This window comes from Abrus precatorius, unplaced genomic scaffold (assembly GCF_003935025.1).
Source record: "Abrus precatorius isolate BTA unplaced genomic scaffold, Abrus_2018 Scaffold7, whole genome shotgun sequence".
In the NCBI taxonomy this organism is placed as follows: domain Eukaryota; kingdom Viridiplantae; phylum Streptophyta; class Magnoliopsida; order Fabales; family Fabaceae; genus Abrus; species Abrus precatorius.
In genome coordinates, this window is record NW_020874417.1 from 30,411,077 (window position 1) to 30,432,127 (window position 21,051).

A 21,051-nucleotide genomic window follows, 5' to 3' on the forward strand; every position below is an offset into this window, starting at 1 on the left:
CTAATTATATGACTCTACAAAAAAATATTTCCTATGAGTTTAATATTATTAATTTAAGGGGTTGATTTTGATGGCAATAAAATTTTCAGTTTTACCTGGAACTTAATAAATTTTCATTTTCCATTGACATTGACCCTAAGCCATTCAAATGTTTGCAATAATAATCATAGAGATCTATGGTGACCTCCTCGAAGCCCATCACTGCGACACTTGTATCACTTCCCAAGCACGCCATTGTAGTTGTCAATGACCACCTCTTCGCCGTTGAGTTCTTCCTTGCGATTTGCCACCCTTACATTCTCATGAGGAGCGACCATGGCGTACAACACAACATGCTGCAGGTGAACCTCGTGACCGTGGATTCAGTGCACAATAGTGTGGTAGAGAGGTGAATGAGGAAACAAATGGCACAGAGGCAGTGGGCAAGTGACTTATTCCCAAGAACATGGGCTAATTTCAGATTTACTCCCAAAGTGGTCGTATCTAAGATCTGAATATGAATCTTATTCATTAGTGCTTTTCATTTTTCTGTATATTTTTCATATTATTTTCCTATCCATTGGAAATAAATAAATTTTAAAATCAAACACCCCCTTTTTATCCAGGACTACTTCCTCTCAGTTTTTTTATTCTTACTGAAAAAAACTAAGATTTAATTTTGGTTAAAATCCACTAAATTATTATTAGATGAATGAACCTTTAAAATTAACAATTTAAACCCTGAAGGACTTCTTTATAAAATCGAACATATTTACATCATAACACGTATATACAAACATAAGAAACCTGCCTCCCAGTAATTAATCCACACAAAGAGGGCATCATTGTCCCTTCGTACGAAAAGGCAAGAGAGAATGCACCAAGTTTTCACATTTTTTTTAATTAAAATTTGAAACGAGTAACGTTTTTTAGAAATTATTTTTAAAATTAAGATTTCATGTTTTTGAAAATAATTTTTCATAATTAAGATTTAACATTTTCAAAAATTAGTTTATAATACTTCTAAAAATTAATGTTTAAAATTATTAACTATCTTTACAAGTAATTTTATAAAATTATAATTTTACACTTCTGAAATTAATCATTTTTACGTATATTTTTAAATTGAAGTTTGCAAAACAATTTTTTTATACAAGTTTTTTAAATTTAATTCTGAAAGTCAAATTTAGACATATTTTAAAACTTTCAATTTCGCACTTAAATTATAAACAGTGAAAAACCAAATAATTTTTTTTTTATCATCACAGAGAATACTTTTAAAAAATTATATTATTTTAATGGAGTGCAAAAAATTAACTTCATTTTCGATTATAAGAGTTCGAAATTATGGGCTTTCCAACTGTGATGGCCTGTTGAAAAAAAACATTATAATAACAATAGGATAAACGACAAAAAAAAACTTAGATCACGGGGGAAAAGCCCATATGACAACAATGAATGAGGATTTGAGGAAGTGTAGTGCACTTGTCTTTTAAATTCACTCGAGTCTTTCTTATATCGGCTTCGGTATTTTTCAACGTCTTTCTTAGATGGGCTAAAAGCTTGATTTGGGCTCTGTTTAAGGCACACAATTACAAGTAAAAGCATTCATTTAAAGTTAAACACAATATAATGAAATACTAAATCATAAACAAACTATTTATCTGAGGCTTTAATTTAAATTCTTTTTTTGCTACTATTTAGATTTATGTGTTTATTATACACGTGTATACAATGTTCATTTCTGAAACGGAATTTAAAGTTTATAAACTTTTCAAATGTATTCTCCTAGTGTATATGTTTCAATCTTTAAAGGTTCACGATGGTTGGCACGTGATTGTGGAAGAATCACGTTAAGTGCGCTGTAGATTAATATAATTTTTTAAACAAATACTTATAGAAGAAAAGATATAAGGAAATAACACACGTTAGACTTTTTTTATAAATTAAAATTAATCTATGCACCTTAAGTCCTTAACTATTTTGAACTTTATTATTTAACTACTATAAAAGTTAAAGTATATAATTTAATTTAAACTTATTTAAAAAATGATTTATTTTATCTGCTTATTTTGGTTTTAAAAGTGTTTGCAAAGATGTTTGTGCAAACTGATGATACGCTTAAGAAATAATTAGAAACATCATAAAATTGGGTGGCGAACATGCATTCTTCTTCTTTCAGCTCCTAAACATTATGAGCCCCTTTCAGTTTTCAGCGCGGCGCTTGGCAAAGTGGGCTGGGCCGGCCTGCAATTAACAAAAACATGGTATACTAGGCTGAGTGAGTTCTGCACTTGCTGTCCCACTTAATCAGCTAAAACGTGGGCAAGCCCATTGGACCTATTTTAAAATTTAAAATTGTTATTATTTATTAATTAAAATATTAATTATAAGTATAGGTAAATTTGTTAATTCATTAATTCACTAACTCATTTTTTTTATTTTTTGGTTTTTTAGCGAGTTGCTATCTTACTAGCCTACTCTTAGATGGATTAGACTAAAAAATTTTGCCCACTTTAAAAATTTGACGAAATAGATTCGCCTATTTGTGAGAGACTTTGCTTTTTTTTCTTTTTTTTTGTGAGAGGGGACACCCCCCTAATTCGAATCTGGAACCCTTTTGTACATAATTTGCAAATCAACCTTATGGCATTTTATATCTTGATTATATAATCAAAACCACATTCTTACCAAGGGTTATGGTTGAAAGAGGTTATAAACATTTATAAAAGCAATTTACAATTGTTAAAGTTTTTTAAAATAAATTTTGTAAAATAGTTAATTAAATTAAATTATTTTAATAAATTTTAAAATTTATATAGATTATTATTTTTAAAAAATGATATTAACATTTAATTTAGTTATTCATTAACACAGTCTAAAATCTTGAGCCCTCTTGGCATGCCATTTTCTTTTGGAGGCATACAAGAAATGTCTCAAGCATTGAGAGATAAAGGCAATTTGTTTGAGGATCTAGTTTCGAAATTCCAACTGTGGAAGCACTGAACCAGATGTTACAAGGTGTACGTAGGGCTGGCTCAGGAAACAATGGATAGTGGGAGAGTAACTGGCGGGGTGGCCCCTTGTATGAGTATTTCTTGACTACTTTAACATTACAAATTTGCAGGCCTAATTGCTCTCCACCACTACATTAACGTTTAATGTTCAACTGTTCCCACCTGACATGCTTCGCTGCCTCATTGTCCTAACTTGTTAGTTCACCATGCCTGCTCCTTCTGTCTATGCATTGCATGAGAGACTTGTCAAGTATAGGAAGCAAGGTTAATTAGGTATCTGTTCATTCATCATACATCCTATGATGAATGCCTTCTAAAAAAATATTAACCTAAACTTTTAAAATTTATTTTAAGCACCAGATATACAATAAAAAAATATTAAAATTGTGTTAGAACTTTATCTCTATTCTTACCCAACTTGAATAAAATTGTATTCATGAAAAACACTTTTGATAAAAACAAAAACAAAAAGTTATTATTTTTAAATATTTAACTTCCATCCTTAAAATTAAAGATGTACGCACCATCTGATTGATAAACAGGTGGTGTTGCAGGCTACAGCTGGTGCAGACAAACTAATAGTTCACGCTATGTACTCAATTGCAAGTGTAACTCATCTGGGTGGGCCTGCGGGAATTGTCCAACATTTTCCATCACTCATGCTTTGGTTCTTGTCTAAGTGTTTGCACGCACGCTTTGTGATGATGGATGACTTGATTGTAATATTATTAAACCTCTTGTTAAATTGTCGAATTTCAAATATCAAAATTGAAATCTACACTAACCAACACCAAGTAAACAACAAGAAACACCGAAAGAAGAAGCCTGGGATTGGATCTTGATAAAGAGACGAGGGAAACAACCAAAGTAAAACAGTACTTTAAAAAAAAAAAAACCAGTCAACACTCACCCGTAACAGTGATGCACGAAGCTATATTCCGTGTCTCACTTTGTTTTTTATTGATGTCCAGACAACATACAACACATGAAGCTCGTGCAAATAGAAAATGATCTAATCAAAGGTTTCAAATCAGAATCCCCTATAGAATCAAATTAAGTGTAGATTTCACTCATAACTAGTCGTCCTGAATTTATTCTCTTTAGACCCGAAATAAGCATCCAAAATTTATGAGAAACTCGTGAATATCCTTTACCTTGATTCATGAGAAGATGGTGAATTGTTTAAGTTTCTTAATGACATATTCATTTTTTTTCTTAAAAAAAATTGCCAATTTAGTTAGTTCAAGAATTTCATGTCGATGTAACTCAATCTTAATAACCCCAACTTCAGTTGTGGTTTCTTTTGGTACACATATGTCAACCAATAATACTCTTCTAACAATGTCTAAGATACTACTGCAAAATTGCATTCAGTTGTGAAGCTATTTATGATAATCTACTTTTATTATAGCTGTACTTAATCGTGAAATTAACATAGATTTTTCTGGTTTTTATCTCTCAAATGATACAAATAGCATGTTGGACGATTTAAAGTAGGTAAACGAGCTTTGCCTGATTGGGTTATGGATGTCCCCAAAAGGGTCGACAATTAAACTTAACCTAATAAACACAACCAGCTTGGCTACATGGGTAAGAAATTATTATTATTTAATTATAAATATTAAGATATTTTTAATACATACTGTTTTTAAATTTTAAAATAAATAAATAAATAAATAAATACGTACGAATAATTAAAAGGAAGTGGTGTTTACAAAAAGTACTTATAATGTTATAAAAAATGAATTAATAACTAAATTTGCGGCCATCTAGTAAAGTGTCTTAAATATCCTTTAACTGATAATAAGAATTTAATTTATTTAGTTAAAGTAAAAAGGGTGTATGATAAAAAGTGAAAACATGGAGACAGAGGTGGGTGGATGAAAAGTATTCCAAGAATTTAGACGGTCAATGAAGGGTAGCGACCGACTACGAAAGGGTCGGTCAATACGAAAGGGTCACAATGACAGTGACAGTAAGTAAAGACGGTGATTTTGATGCGATGTGATTTACACGTGGCGATATCTCTCTGGTGATTAGGCTATTCTACCCTCATTTTGTGCCTCCTTCTAATTGGTTGGGTGACTCTCTCTGCTGTCACTTGTTCAAAGATTTCTTGCCGATGCCTCTCGTGCTTAATCCTAGTACTTTTTAAGTTTTAAAAAAATGCTATTTCCATATAAAGATTATGAACACATACAAAACTACAATTAACCCTTTTTGAAATGAGAAAATAAGGAAAGAGAAAATATAAGAAAAAAAATACATTTCTTTGTTAGAACATGATAGAAATTGCGTAAACGGGAAAGTTTTGGTATGCATTTTATAATTTCTCAAATAAAAGAAAGAAACGAAAATTTGTTCGAATGATAAATTTATTTATTTATCTAATTATTATTATATTAAGAGAATATAAAAATTACTTTCATAAATTTTTTTCACTTTTCAATTAAACAAATAATTACATTTTTTTTTATTTTAAACAATAAATATTATTCTCACGTTACTAAAGAAGATAAGAGAAAACGAAAGCAAAATTAAGTTTTTATCGGACTTAATATTCAAAACATTAAATATTCAACTCTGAAAAATCGTGGAAGACATAATTCCTAATACTATACCACACGTGTAGGAAAGTTATCAACATGTGGTTAACAAGTTTTTTTTAATATATATATATATATATATTAAAAAAAAAAAGACATTACATTATTCATCTTGGTTCACGCACTATTGCATATTGATTTTTTTTTTTTAATAATGAAACGAATGATCCCATGGACAATAGACAATAGACAATAACTAAAACATATAAGAAAATAGCTTGTAAATTATCCTTTAACATGGATAAAATAAAAATAAAAATAATAATATATATTAGGTGATATAATATCATCAGAAGAGAAAGATAAAAATTAATTAAAAATATTAAAAACTTTAACGTGCCGATTCCTTGTAATGGAAGTAGTGCAACAAAGATAATCAGTTAATAATTAAACTATCCGTTAACTGCCTGGCTTGACATTACCACACCGAGAGCCACTGAAGAATTTTTGGTTTTGTCATTCAAATTTAGGATATTGTTCTGATAAAAAATAGAATGTTCACAACATTGTTTTAATTCAAGAACTTAATTTATAAACCAAAACAATTGATTAGTTTCCAAGGATTAAACGAAGTCAAACCATGGTTTATGAGTTTCTGACCATGATTCGTACCCCAACAGGCCTGGCATGAGCATATCACGGCTTATGAAAATATCATAAAAGTTTTAAAATCTCTTGTATATGAGATCATGATAAAAAAATAATAATAATCCGATGAAAACTCTTGTCAATTTGATATATGAGACCCAAAATTTTCATGAAGTCATGATCGACATTATTAAATTAAAAAATAAAGAATAGTTACATAACTTAATTCTAAAAAAAACACATATATTTTTAATTTTTTTAAATTAAAAAAAAAACTCTTTTAAAAATTGAAAATAAACGTATCCTAAGAAACACATCCTTATAAAATTTTTCAACATATAAACTCTTCTCTAACATTCCGCTAAAAAAGTCATTGTTGAATCAGATATTTTCTCGAGGGAAATACTCTTATCAAAGAAACTAATATTTCAAGTTATATATCTGTACACAGTACACGTACATTCGGCCTTGTTGGCAGCACTAACACGTCTATAAGACAAAAACTTTTTTTAGCTAAATGGTCCATAATTCCGGGAGGGGAGATGTATTCATATACAAATATTGTAGATAATAATTATCATAAACTGTGGTCCTTATAAATGATTTGCACTCCACGTCACTTACTAATTATTTTATTTAGTTAACGTGCAAATAAGCTCGACAAATTGAACATCTCATGTCACACACCACACATTAAACATATAAAAAAATATTATGCCAAAGAATTATAAAATTTAGGTCTCTGTGATGACTTTTTTTAACTTAAAAGGCATATAGGTACAACATTGTTGAGCCATGCACCCAGGCTCAAATTTATTTTATAACTCAAGGATATTGATAAATATTGTCATAAATAAATATATGAGGACATACTCTAGGTTAGAGGTCAAAGAAAGTGAGTTTCTGTGTGGCAATGTTTATGGCAAAGGTTCAAATTGCTTTGCTGGCTCAGCGCCTGCTAGCCAATCAAAATGGGTTGTCTGTGATTCTTTTTAATTTGAAATATAGGAAATGGTTATATAATAAAAATGATAATATATCTTTTGTGTAATGCGAAGGGACAACTGAAATGTGACCTCGGATTGCTTATCCATTGTTATTTATTTATTTATTTTGGCATGTGGTGAGGATTTTAGTGGACGAAATTGTCACCGAAATTTCACTTTCTGTAATGTGAGGCCAGGAGAAGTGTCTATTCTATAATATTTCGAAAGTAAAATAATCAACAAAAACTGCAGAGACACAAATGAATAGCTAGAGTGATGTTGATATGTAAAAGATGAAAAAGAGCACAAAGAGTTTGGAATCTAGTGGGATTAATTATACTTTAGTGTTAATTATAACGTTGAGATTTTGTGTCTACGGTAACAGATTTGTTTGTTAATTAAAATTTCCGAGCTGTTGCTGTCATCTTAAACAGTGGCTCCACGCTAGCCATCTTTGATAGTATTGTATAAAACACTGACATTTTTTTTTGTTATTAAACACTGACATATTTACAGTAGCTTTTATTTTGTCACATTATAGCTGTGAATAATAATGTGTGAAATTTTAACTAGTGATCGATGTATATTATGTGATCAATGGGATATTAATTGATTACCAACTATATATTATATAGATTAATCTGATAAATTTTAGATTAAATTAATGAAAACTACATTACTCCTCTATGTACACATTTCTTTCAGAGTGCAGTGGGCCAAACCAACCTATTATATATGAGCAGTGAATTGCTTTCGTAGGTTAACTAAAACGAGGGTTTAGTATTGAAAAAAATGTTTAGCTAGTTTAAGGTGTTCTCGCTGAGAGATTGCATGGGTTTCCTCACTAATTACCTAATAACTTTCTTCGTTTCCTAATAACAAAGATGCCCAAATTTGAGCTGAACAAGACATACGTCAATATTGATACCTAAGTTTTCCTTTGAATCCGATATTTATCAAAGGAGTGTCTCCAAGTCTACGGTTTGGCATATGGCGAAGTCATATACATTGACGTGTCACTACGGTCGAGTTTACCTCGATGCAGTTAGGCAAATTCTTTTTTGTGCTGAGCTCAGTGGAGAATCTTTGCACGTTAACATTCTTCTGGCCATATAACATCAATCACTATCAGTTCCAAAAGAAATAGAGATGCAACTGTTTGTAACGTCAATGTTTGGAGGTTTCGTTGTAATCTGGTTGGTTTGAGTTGTAGTGTATGGTATCCGTATATATCAAACAGATATTCAGGCTTGTATTTTTCTCTTTATTAGCCAGTATGTCACATGGTGTTCGGATATCACATACTCATTCGGAATGTTACAAATTCCTACAGTAAACGATTTGACGCATTATGCATCTATAGTTAGCTGCAAAATAACTTGAGAAATTATCAAGATGCAGGTTAAATTGATGCCATAGCATTTATTTCCAGTCATTGTACCTATTACTGCCTCTGTTCTTTGTCATATACTAACTTCAGGTATATATAAATGACCACACAAAAACCCACTATTTAGAGCCGCTAAAGAGAAATTAAACCAAAAAAGATAATAACTGAAAAGACGAACGATGATTTTGAGCCACATAATTAAATTGTGGTCATATCCTTTTTGAAGAGATTAGACTCGTTTTTGTTCGTTTTTCGGCTAAAGGAAGCCCAATAGAATTCAAGAGTATGTTGCAAACATTTAAGGCGTTAGTCTGACTTGGGACAAACTTTACGTTCAATGGGAGAGATTTGAAATTTGGAAAACGTTTCATTTAAATATTATCTCGAATCCTAAAAGTATTTTTCATAACACACTGAAAATAAAAGAAAAATTACATTTTTTTTAAAAATAAATTGATGGATCCCAGATAATATACATTTTGCGTGCCACATAAAATAAATAACCCGTTTATCAAATCGTGAATGAAAGGAGCAAGCCCATGCATGCACCCATTCATTATTTGGAAAGCTTTGAAACGAATCAATATCTTTTCACGTGATTACGCCAATATTCCAGCAGTGCCAAGAGAGCGCAGCCCAGCCCAGCCAAACGTGTAGATACATTTTTTTTTAAATAACATGTGAGACGCAAAAGTTTTTCTTTTTTCCATATCATTTACTCAACCGATATGATTATAATTTAATTTATCCCCCCAAAAAGAGTAAGATTATTTTCGTCATTATATAGCCTACTAAAAATAAACTAATGAACTCTAATTCATTTAAGTAAATAATAAAACAGAATAAGGAAGCTAGGGCCGGGATAAAACATTAAAACATAATGGCGGTACAGCTTGAATGATATAATAGCATAGAATTATATATTTCTTTTTGAGTATCATCTAGCATATAAAACGTGTTATGATTGGTGGACATAGTGTTTAATATAGCTTTCTTTTGATTACATTAATCATATGTGGTGCTAATTGCTTTATTAAAACGGGACAATCTTATCTCCAAAACCCAGTTAATTATTCGCGGAACATAATATTCTTCTTATTATTTATTTTCTTATTGTTTATGATGAGAATATTGCTGGCAGGGTAATGATTTCATTGCAAATCCAATGATTAAACAGTGTTCACCAAACGCCTTGTCCCAGCCCAGCCTTTTCTCTTTCCGCATTATGATTGTCATTTCTCAACCTCTAATCAACCCTTTATCCTTTTTTAATCTTTTCACAAAAATAGAATATATGAAAAAAAATCCTCACTCCGTAAATAACAAAAAGGAAAACAAAGTTGGCCTAAAGGTGGAAAGATCGCGAAGGAAAAGGCTCTTAGATTCAAAGGTAGAACAAAATCTTCAAATAATATAATAATTAATTTAATTTGTGTACACATATATATACAAATGTGTATAGGTGACTGTATTGAATAATTTGACCGTTGTGCAGTACAAAGCATACCTAGGACTGTATCCCTACCGTGAGGATTCTAGAAATTTCGAGGACGATGACCACGTCGTCTTGTATCCGTTACGACAAACGGAAAAAAGAAAAAAAAACCGTTACAGTGGAAACAACGGGTCCCGCGTGCAGAAGTGGGACCCACAGGGCAACGTTCACGGCGGAACCGCCAAGTCGTTTCAGGCCATAACTTTTTGTTGTGCAGAATGGCGTGTTTTGTTGCCTTTTTCTTCTTCTCCTCGCGAAAGAATAAAAAAAACGTGTTGTGGCTGTGGGTCCACCACGTGTCACCAAGCTGTATCATATGGGCAGTTCCTTGAGGTTCGCGTTTTCAAAAGGGATATATAGCTATCTGTAACGACCAATAAGAAGCCGACACGTGTGTACGGCCTCATTAACTCTCAGTTGATACTGGGTGAGTTCGGGTCCTTTAACCCCGTGCCGCACACGTTTCTTTAATTTGGAGCAGAATGATGACTCCTCAGTCCTCAGTAGAGAAGACCAATATCCATACCATACTCTACAGTAATCATTTTATTTGTTGTTTCTCTATTTTTCACTTTAAACTTTCATAATTTCATTTTATTTATTTTATCATTTAATATTTATTTTTTATGTCATAAAAATATTAATTAGCGAGTTTTCTGATTAGACAGACTCGTGCAACTTTATTAGCGTGTAATTATCAGAAGGAATTCAAATTGTAGTGTCCAAACCACTTTGCATTGAAGCCACGCCCCGCTCATACAATTGCAAACTTACCTTTTGGACCTCAATTTTTTATATTTATTTTCGTATGAAATTTTTTAATATTTTCTTATCTTTATTACGAAGTTAATATTTTACAAAATATATAAAATAAATATAATAAAGCGAAACTAATTTTTTTAATTAAAATTATTAATGGCTTAATATATATTTAGGTATGCAATTTAAATAAATACTTATTTCATAACATTTTATCATATAAAAATTTATATCATAAATTAATTATAGAAATTATTTAATAAATTGTGTCATAAAAATATAATATTTATTGTTAAGCATAAGGACATTACCTTATTATTCCTTAGGATACATATATAATATTGTCATTAATATTTTTCTGTCAACATTTGTATTTATTATTTTGACTAAATTTTAAAATATATGTATAATGCATTTAGTAGTCCGAGCGAAAAATAGTCCAAACCCCTTGAAGCACGTAGTCTTGATTCAATTATGAAATTCGCGTCATTTGAAAGAAAAAGCTGTCAGAAGAAATGTTCACTTTATTAATCTTTTATATACCAAATATGAAATACTTTCAAAATAAAGAAGTCAAAGTTTTTCTTGCCATGCTTTTTAATTTTTTAAAAACTGTGAATTAATCCTTGTAATTTTTTTTTAACTTTAATGCAATTTCACTATTTGTTTATATATTAGTAATAGTTTCTTCCTTAAGATTATGCAGCCATCCCATTTTCATCCAAATTGAATCCACGTGTTGTGTTCCTTAGCGACAACAATACGGAATAAAATTGGTGATAACTCAGCATCTCCCTTATCGCGTTACTTATAATGTATGGGAAAAAAAACTTAGAAGTTAAAAAATGGCAATTCTCTTTTTTTTCAATCCATCACAACCTGAGGCATTTTCTGCTTTCCTTCAACGATGATGAGATAGGGATACATTATATTCATACATTAGTCCAAGAATGCCTCCAATAGAGTGATCATAATTCCCCCATCAAGTTCACACTCAATCCATTAAAGTTAAACTTGTTTAATTTATAAATATTTGAAAAATAACATCTAATAATACACTCCTACTACTTTAATTAGTTTGGCAAGACTTCCGCAACGTATATAGATCCACGATAAGTTCTTTTACGTTTTACGAAGAATTTTCTTCATCCATAAGTCAACCAATAATTAAATTAAATCTGTGTTTGATGTTTATTACGCGGGGTAGCTATATGGCTATATATGCAAACATCATGGGAGTGTTTTGTTTTTCTTTTTACGATACAAACATCATAGGAGTTAGTTTTGGTGGTAAGAAAAACTAATTTCTAGAAGGACTAGGGTATTAGTTAGATAATTGAAATATTTTTTTTATAAACATTTTACATTAATAATGTTTTCCGTAAAAATATTTTATTTTAACTCCTTTTGGTATTTACTAGTATTTATTTTTAATATTTATATGAAAAATCCATCATGACATATGCAGCAGTGTTTATTTATAAATATATTGTTTATTATTAAATATATATTATGTTTTCCTTGTAAAAAATATAATAGAACTAGATTTTTAATTTTTAAGTGATGTTAACTCAAAATTTACTTCATGATTAAAATTATATTAAAAAGTTGTATACAAGTGTGAATTGCTGGTATTCTTCTTAAAGCAAATTCTTCTTAACGATTGATTACTAATAAATGCAATTAATGAGAAGAGTAGTTCATGTCAAGGCATCGGTCAAAATTTGCAGAAAAGTCTCATGCTAGACTTAACAGTTTTACTACATAAAATGAAACAATTTTTGGTTTTACGATAATTGATATCTAAAAAAAAATTAGTTTCAATTAATAAGATCCTTTGGCGTCAAAAACAAATACAACAAATACTATTGTTAAAGAAGGTATATCAATCTAGTCATTTTTCCTTTAACGGGAAAAAAAAAAGTTCCTTAATTCACAACCCTTTGTTTTCTTTACTTCAAGTCTTTTCCCTGAACATCTTGAGAAGCAAAAGGGACAAGTTTAAACTCCTTTTAGTATGATCTCTCGAACAGGAAAATAATACCACGAATTTTGTTTATTCGTTCTGTGATTTAGAAAGCAATAACCGAGAAGAAACACAGTTTAAAAACCCAGATATATCAGTCAGTAATTTCTCTAAACTAATTCCAAGTTCCAAACGCGGAAGGTTTATTACAGTTTTTCTATAATATATTGAAGTGTAAGTAATTAGAAAATATATTTCCATGTATAAACTCAAAGGATTAAAAACAATATATATACAAAGAAAGGCTAGTCTTAATCATAAAAACATATACAGTATCTCCACATTCCGAGAGTTAGTGTAAAAGAAGTATATATTTTTCTGTTCAAAGTTCCATCTAATTAACTTCTACACATTTCCAGCAAAGGCATCAGGAATAATAAAACCTCGGGATAAAAAGATTGAAGAGGTAGAATAATGTGCAACTTGTAGAAGTCTGAAGAAAGTTTGAAAACTAAACCCGTGATTACTAGCCAACAGCCAACTACTCTACTCATGTAGATTCTGAAGAAGCAAAAAATGACAAAAACAAGAGAAATAAAAATAAAATGAAAAATGAAAAGGAAGGGAGTGGGGAGGTGGTGGTGTGGCAAAGTGAGGTGGGGAGGGTCGGTGAAAGCCAAAACCAAACCAAACCCATTTTTTATTGTATTTTTAATTTGTTCTATTCGATGTTTCTCAGTGCCAAATTGCACATATTATCACATTTAACAATAAAACAAAAAAAAATTATATATAGAGAGTAAAAAAAGAAAAAAGAAAAAAGAAAAAAAAAAGCTCTAATCATGAGTCAGCACCAGCATATATACCCCATCTCCTCTCAGTCCCTCCCACTCTTACCCATCACCTTCCTCACCCCAAAGCTTCTTCCTTTCTTTGCTCTTTGCCTTCTCTGACACATTTGGATCCTCGTCGAGCGTGTTGTGGGAAAAGGGTAGTAGTATCCTATGGCGAAGGACGTTGAGGTTGCTGAGCGTGGCTCTTTCGCTGGCAAAGACTACCATGACCCTCCTCCTACACCCCTCATTGATGCGGAGGAACTCACCAAGTGGTCCTTTTACAGGGCACTCATTGCTGAGTTCATTGCAACTTTGCTCTTCCTTTACATTACTGTGCTCACGGTCATTGGGTACAAGCACCAGAGTGATGTCAGTGATAAGGGTGATGTTTGTGGTGGGGTTGGCATTCTTGGAATTGCATGGGCCTTTGGTGGCATGATCTTCATCCTTGTTTACTGCACTGCTGGCATTTCAGGTTCCTTTTCTCTCTTCCTGTCTTCAGATCCATTTGCTTCCACGGCTAAACAAAGAACCATCATTGTTTACTTAGTTGTTTTTGTTGCATGTGTTGCAAAATTTTCGTTTTTTCTTATTGCAGTTTCTAAGTTACTGTGTTGGGTGTCTGAAAAAATGTATACTTGAAGAGGGCTTCTTTGTTGAATTTTGTATTTGATTTTAAGTTTAAGTTCTTTTAGCTTCCAAACAAGAAACTTGCACCGTTTGAGCACCACTTTCCCGCGAATGTTTCTGACATGATATTAAGCAATGTTTCTCTAATTCAAAAGGAATCATTGCTTGCTTTCCCCCCTTTTCATTGAAGTTTATCAGTCTTCAAACAGAAGGGTTGCTGTTTTAGGACTTTGTTTTCTTTGGTGGGAAAGCACAGTCACATGAATTGTTTGTTCAGAGTTACTATGGAAGCTTTTTGCCCTCATTCCTTATCTATGAAAATTTATGATGTTGCAGGGGGTCACATTAACCCAGCAGTGACGTTTGGACTGTTCTTGGCTCGCAAGGTGTCTTTGATCCGAGCCATCATGTACATGGTGGCTCAGTGCTTGGGAGCTATCTGTGGAGTTGGGTTGGTGAAGGCCTTCCAAAAGTCTTACTACAACAGGTATGGTGGTGGGGCCAATTCGCTCGCTGATGGCTACAGCACAGGCACTGGATTGGGTGCTGAGATCATTGGCACCTTTGTTTTGGTGTACACTGTGTTCTCTGCTACTGACCCCAAGAGGAATGCTAGAGATTCCCATGTGCCGGTGAGTTATAAATTAATCATTTATCCTGATATTAGTTTCTGTTGTGTTTATGTGGCCTTGTTTTAAATTGGTGTATGAACTGTGCATAATGACGACGATGTTGCTGCCTTAGTTGCGTTTAAAATACTGGTTGAATGGAAAAATAGTTTATGACTCTGGTGGAACCATTAGGGAGAGAGAAGAGTATTATGAAGGTTCTCAATTGACAAGTTTGATCTGGTTTAGTCCTTTGGTTAAACATTGATTCCTTCATAGTTTTGTTGTTTATAAAATATGGTAAATAGTTTTCATCACATTGATCTCGAATTGCCTCTTGGTAAAAGAAGAAAGAGAAAACCGTGCTTCAATAATAGACATATATACGAGATAGGGTTCAATACTATTGATTTGTTTTCCCCCACTTTTATTCCCTGGCTTCTTCTAGTCAACTTCTTTGAGGTTAGTTTTCCGAATACGAAAGTGTCATAATTAATTTCTCAGTGGATGGTACATATTTGATTTGTCTAGGCATCCTAGGGTGGTGAAGCTATCTCTTACCTTCACCATAATTTCCAAACGAAATGATGGTATTAATGAAGTATAACAGTAGCGTGCAATTGTGGAATATGGGTCCCCTTTGCCTTGTATATAAGTTTGTGGTGGTGGTTGAATTTCATGCCCAACACATGATTATTTGGTTAGATAGTTTCTTCCCAATTTTGAGAAAAGTAGATTCTACTTTGTTTCTTGAAAGCTAACCGAATCCATGTTAATAGATGGCAAAGGACTTGAGAGTGTCTCGAGTTTAAGATTAAAGTGTTCATGATTGTGCCCGTGATGCTTGTGTCATTTTCTTAAAGCTGGCAATTCTAGTGGGAATCTCCAGCTTCATACCGATTTGTCGAATTATCAGTTTGGGGTCCTGTATTAACCTTCAAGTACCTATATTTAACATATTATTCTAATTAATAAAGAAAAAATATGGGCTTCACATGTATGCATGCCCCATCTGTCCCAACTCAAATGTCTATGGTTTTGTCACATCCTATTTCTTTTTCTAATAATTTGGATTCATGTGTTTGGAATAACTTTCCATCTACAGTATCTACTTTAATTCAACCACATCACTTTCTTATTATGCTTTATGCTGTATTTGAAGGTTTTGGCTCCACTTCCCATTGGATTTGCTGTGTTCATGGTTCACTTGGCCACCATCCCAGTCACCGGCACTGGCATTAACCCTGCTAGGAGTCTTGGAGCTGCTGTTATCTATAACCAAGATAAGCCCTGGGATGACCAGGTGAGTTATTATATCCTTTTCAGGTTGGTTAACTTATTGTTAGTGTTGTTAGTATTATGTAAATTTATAACTGGCTCTATCACATTGCTAAATTAAGGAAAGATTATGATATGAAAAAATATGGTAGCTTTATCTGATATGTTGTTCCATTTTTGTCTGTTCAGTGGATCTTTTGGGTAGGACCATTTGTTGGGGCAGCCATTGCAGCATTCTACCACCAATTCATCTTAAGGGCAGGTGCAGCTAAGGCTCTTGGTTCATTCAGGAGTAACCCTAATGTTTGAGTTATCTTCTTCCTCTTCATGATGGCTTTAGTGGAAAGAAGATAATTGATTGAAGAGATGGAGTTGATATTGCAAGTATAATAATGGGAAGTGCTTTTGGCTTTTGTATTTGCAACGTTTTTTCTTTGACCCTCTCAATTACATCTTCAAGATTGTGGATAAGTGTAGATTAAAGTCTCTTTCATGACAGGGGGAGCCTTTTGCACTTTCCTCTGTATCCTTTTAGTGTGTCACCTTTCTTTCAAGTTATTCTCTTCTGTCATCTTTGTACTCATATATTTATGGAAATATATTTTAAATTTTAAATTATGTATTCGTGCATTGAGCAATAACACACTCCAAAATCCAGCAATGCGAGGGACCTAGGACAAATGTTAATCAAATTTAAACACTGTTAATCCAAAATTCCGCACACTGGTTAACATTGTTTAAGCAAAAATATACATGACAAATGTCCTATTAACAATTGGCGACACATACCTTGATTAGCTCTCAAATTACACATTTAACTAACTCTAATCTCGAAAAGTGCTTCTCTTAATGTCTTATTAATAATCAAACCCATAATTTAAGCCACGTTTATCCAACATAACCTATGACAGAAAAAATTAAATCCAACAAAACCTAGTATATTGTTTCATAGTGGCAAGTGTGTTGCTTCCTGAAAAGTAAGAACACTACATGCGTGGTCTAGTCATCAGCGTTTCAGCATCATACTGCATCTGCAACCCACTTCCTGGTCCCTAATCTATCTTTTTCACACCCCACCACCCATTATTTAAACTGCAACCCGCTGGAACTAGAAATGCTACAAATTCCACTGCTAACTCACTTGGAGGAATAAATATTAGGCGCATCAATTACGTGTGATTTTCTTATGTTTATGCAAATAGAAAATATTAAGCTCATGAAGTTACAGTTATTCCTTGGAAAAGCTTTTCCTTTTGAGTGAGTAGTTTAAAATTATTTTCTGGTTCTCCCCAAATAGGGAAATTTCTTAATTATTATTAGTTTATTAATACTAGCATTACTCTATCATGATAGTAGAATTCGAGTTTTCAGCTACAGTACCTCCATACCACACCTTAATGTTACACTACTTTTTGCCGACTGTCCCTTTGAGATTCACCTTTTTCTTGTTTACTCTTTTAAAAAACCAATCGGACACTATGAGTAGTAGATAATGGAACAAAGCACAATGTAGTTAGTTGCAAACTCAATTTTCTCACGAACTGTTGTTTGGTAAGTGGTTAATATCGTTTGCTTTCAACGCGTGCCTCTCACAAGTCAATTTATATTCATTACAACTTAGAAGGCATGCCATAAGTAGATTTTATGCCATATTTGCAAGGTATGTGTAACTTTTGTGTTCATTTATTTCTTTGGCTGCATTTTAAGGGAAGTAAAAATTGAATATTATAGTACTTTGAAAACGATATATTTTTCGGTTTGTTTTCATATTTGAGAATAATAACTATCCGGCATGTAATACGTTGATAATCTGTGTTTCTTTTGTTTTAATAAGAATAAAGTTAAAATCAGATTAGTAACGGTTGTATTTTGTTGTTTGTAATATTTTATTATTAAAAATTGGTTGAAACAAAGCTACAAGTCTCATCTTTTGTAGACCATAAGTATTGTATATTTGAGACAAATTTATTTGAGTTAAGATAGATTATTGTAGGTGACAAAACTTTTCATTTGAGTATTTAACATAATGATATTTATTGAAATTTAAAATCACATATTAAAAAAATGTTACGGTTTCCTGAAAAAAAATTAGAAATTAAAAAAGTGAAGCATTTTGTTGTGGGCTTGGTTCCAAATCCCTTGAAGTTCTGAACTGTAGTAAAAAATTACCGTCAATTACAACTTCATAGTTAACATTTTCTTCTTATGAATAATAATTTAGTGAAGAAGCAATTACCCCATACCAAGACATTTTAGATTGGTTTCTTTTGGATTTTAATAAAATTAATTTAAAATTTTGATGGAGAAAGAATCCAAGTGAAAAAAACTAGATGTATTTTAAAATTATATTTTAAAAGAGGGTTAGAAAATAAATAAAATATTTTTCAAAAAATATAATTAAAAAAACTTTGGCCAGGGTTCCAAAGTTCAAGCACATTTGTTTTAAATTTTAGCATATTTAAATATAATAAAATTTACTTTTAACCACTGAATGTAATTAAAATATGTATTCAAAATATTTTTAATCATCAATTGTACATTAAAATATGCGGTGTGATCTGTAAAATTAATTATGAGCGCTAGTCAAACAAGCACTTCACCCAACAAAGTAAAAGAAAAGAAAAGAAAATATATTATTATTAGAAGTGAATTAGAATAAATATTTATTTCCGTAAAGCTACGAAATTGTCCAATTGATAGAGTTTATTTTGTTTGCTAGAGTTGCATTAGCCAGACACAATGCAAACAATTTGACTCATATATTAAATCTTCCAAACAGGCATTCATTAGTACTTAATGAACGTAATCTATTTCAAAAAATAAATAATTTCTTTTATAATATCTTTTAAATAATTATGTTAGCTATTAAAATAAAAGAAATTAAATACTTTTGAATTTTCAATCAATTTTATCTTAATTTAATTTTTTTTATCGTCACTAGAGAATACTGTGTATATATATATATATATATATATATATATATATATATATATATATTATTGTTTGCAATTTTTGTTGTGAAAAGTATCCTTCAATCTTCTTTTCAGATCCGCTCCACCTCACTCACTATCTGTCTATCATGAAATGGATCTACCTTTTTTTTTTATGGACTATATGTTTCAATTCAGCTCGTTTAAGGGTGGAGTGAAAGGTTAGCCCATCAAAATAAAAATAAGTTAGTGGACCAGCGAGCCATTTTGTCCAAATATAATATGAAAATAGAAAAAATTATAAAATAATAAAAAATAATAAAAAAAAACAGATAATATTTTTATATTAATAAAAAAAATATTTAACCAATAAACAATTATATATGTATAAAAAATTAAATGGTAAATGGACCAGCATGCTTTAGCCCATCATTATTGACCCACATTTTGAGAGGTTAAATGAGCCGATAGGTAAAAAACCTCCCAAGACCAGGCCCATTTTTTAGAGCTCGCATTTTCACGAGATTACTCTGTTCTCACCTCGAAATGGAAACTTGCCTGTTATCCTCCATATGTTCTAAACTTGCTTGTGTATCTGCTTTTCATTAATTCTTACATCAACACCAGGATATGAAACATTTCTAAATACTCAATTAATATTATTTCCGTTGAAGTCACTGTGTTCAATCAAGGCTTTGTTTGGGATTGTTCTTTATTCCCTTTTTACTTTGCACTCTCCTTTATGACGATATAAAATCTTATATAGGAATAAAAAAAAATCTCATCAATAGTAAGGTTTTAAAGGATAAATACAATGAAGGCGTTTGAGTAAACTCTCAAATTGGTACTCAAGATGTAAACTAAAGATATAAAACCAACCAAGTTCAATTTTATTAAATTCAGAACAATAGTCGAAAAAGGGAAACTTCAAATTAAGAACTCCAAATAGAAACAAATGGAATTCATGTTTCCTCTTTGCAAGTTTGTTTCCTGCTTGTTAATTCGAATTTGCAAAACCATTTATTGCACTTGTCTTCAGATAAAGGGTTTGATTTTTTTAATAATGAAAAGAATGAAAAAGATCTGAAAGAAGTAATCAAGGATAAGCGTATTCGTTATTAGAAGTTCTGAAGCCCTTTAGAATTTTATCAGGGGTCTTCTGTGCTGAATTACATCTCCAAAAACAGTTCAGTGATTACAAGTTCTATAGCCTTCGGAAGAAAGAAAAAGGAATGAAAAATATAAAATTCTTAAACTAGGAAATTTAAAAACATATAATTAGTAAGTTTATAAACCCTCATTCTTTTATATAAAATATCTCAAATAAAAAATTACATTTATAAATTATTTTTTTCTTCCCAAACATATAAGCTGGTAACGCTAAAATATAAAGAGTGTGTTGCTAACCTTCTTATTATTTGCATCAAAGAAGATGAATCTTTCTTCTTTAAAATTATATTTTTATAATAAAAATATTAAAAAAAATAAATGTTTGGGAAAAAGAAACCGAGTGGACTTAGAAAACATGAAGATTCAGCCTTAAACGACTCATGGAACTGGGTACCTGGCTGGGATTTCTTTTGTCGTTTTTTAGATTCCTTGGAAATTCTCACTTACCTTGTTTTCTTTTCTCTCATATCTACTTTCCTAGATGGAGGCTAGGAATTTTTCAAAAAATTTTCCTTTTATGATTTAGACTAAACAAAGCATGCGTATTGCATAAGAAATGAAAAAAGAATGGAGAAGATGGAAAGTGCCTCAGAAACCCTTTTATCATATTTTTAATTTTACTTCGCATCTATTCTATATTCTTTCTTTTAAGGTGAGTTTTCTATTCCTCTTTCGATGAGTTTTATTTATTGATTTAGCCTGAAGCTATGTATTTCTCTCCTCCTTTCTTTTTTTGAGAAATTCCTTAAACCTACATATAACTAGTCACGAAAACATATTGTGTATATTTGTAATATTAATTTATATAACGAG

General features: G+C 31.3%; 1 protein-coding gene across 1 annotated transcript; it reads left to right on the top strand.

The window, feature by feature from the left end:
• The first annotated feature begins 13,659 nt into the window (after positions 1-13,659).
• LOC113870746 (aquaporin PIP2-2) lies at positions 13,660-16,756 on the top strand. Its single transcript, XM_027507190.1, has 4 exons — positions 13,660-14,097; positions 14,589-14,884; positions 16,023-16,163; positions 16,328-16,756. The coding sequence occupies exons 1-4, from the start codon at positions 13,791-13,793 to the stop codon at positions 16,445-16,447; spliced, it is 864 nt and encodes a 287-aa protein (XP_027362991.1). The 5' UTR covers positions 13,660-13,790; the 3' UTR covers positions 16,448-16,756.
• Positions 16,757-21,051: the final 4,295 nt, after the last annotated feature.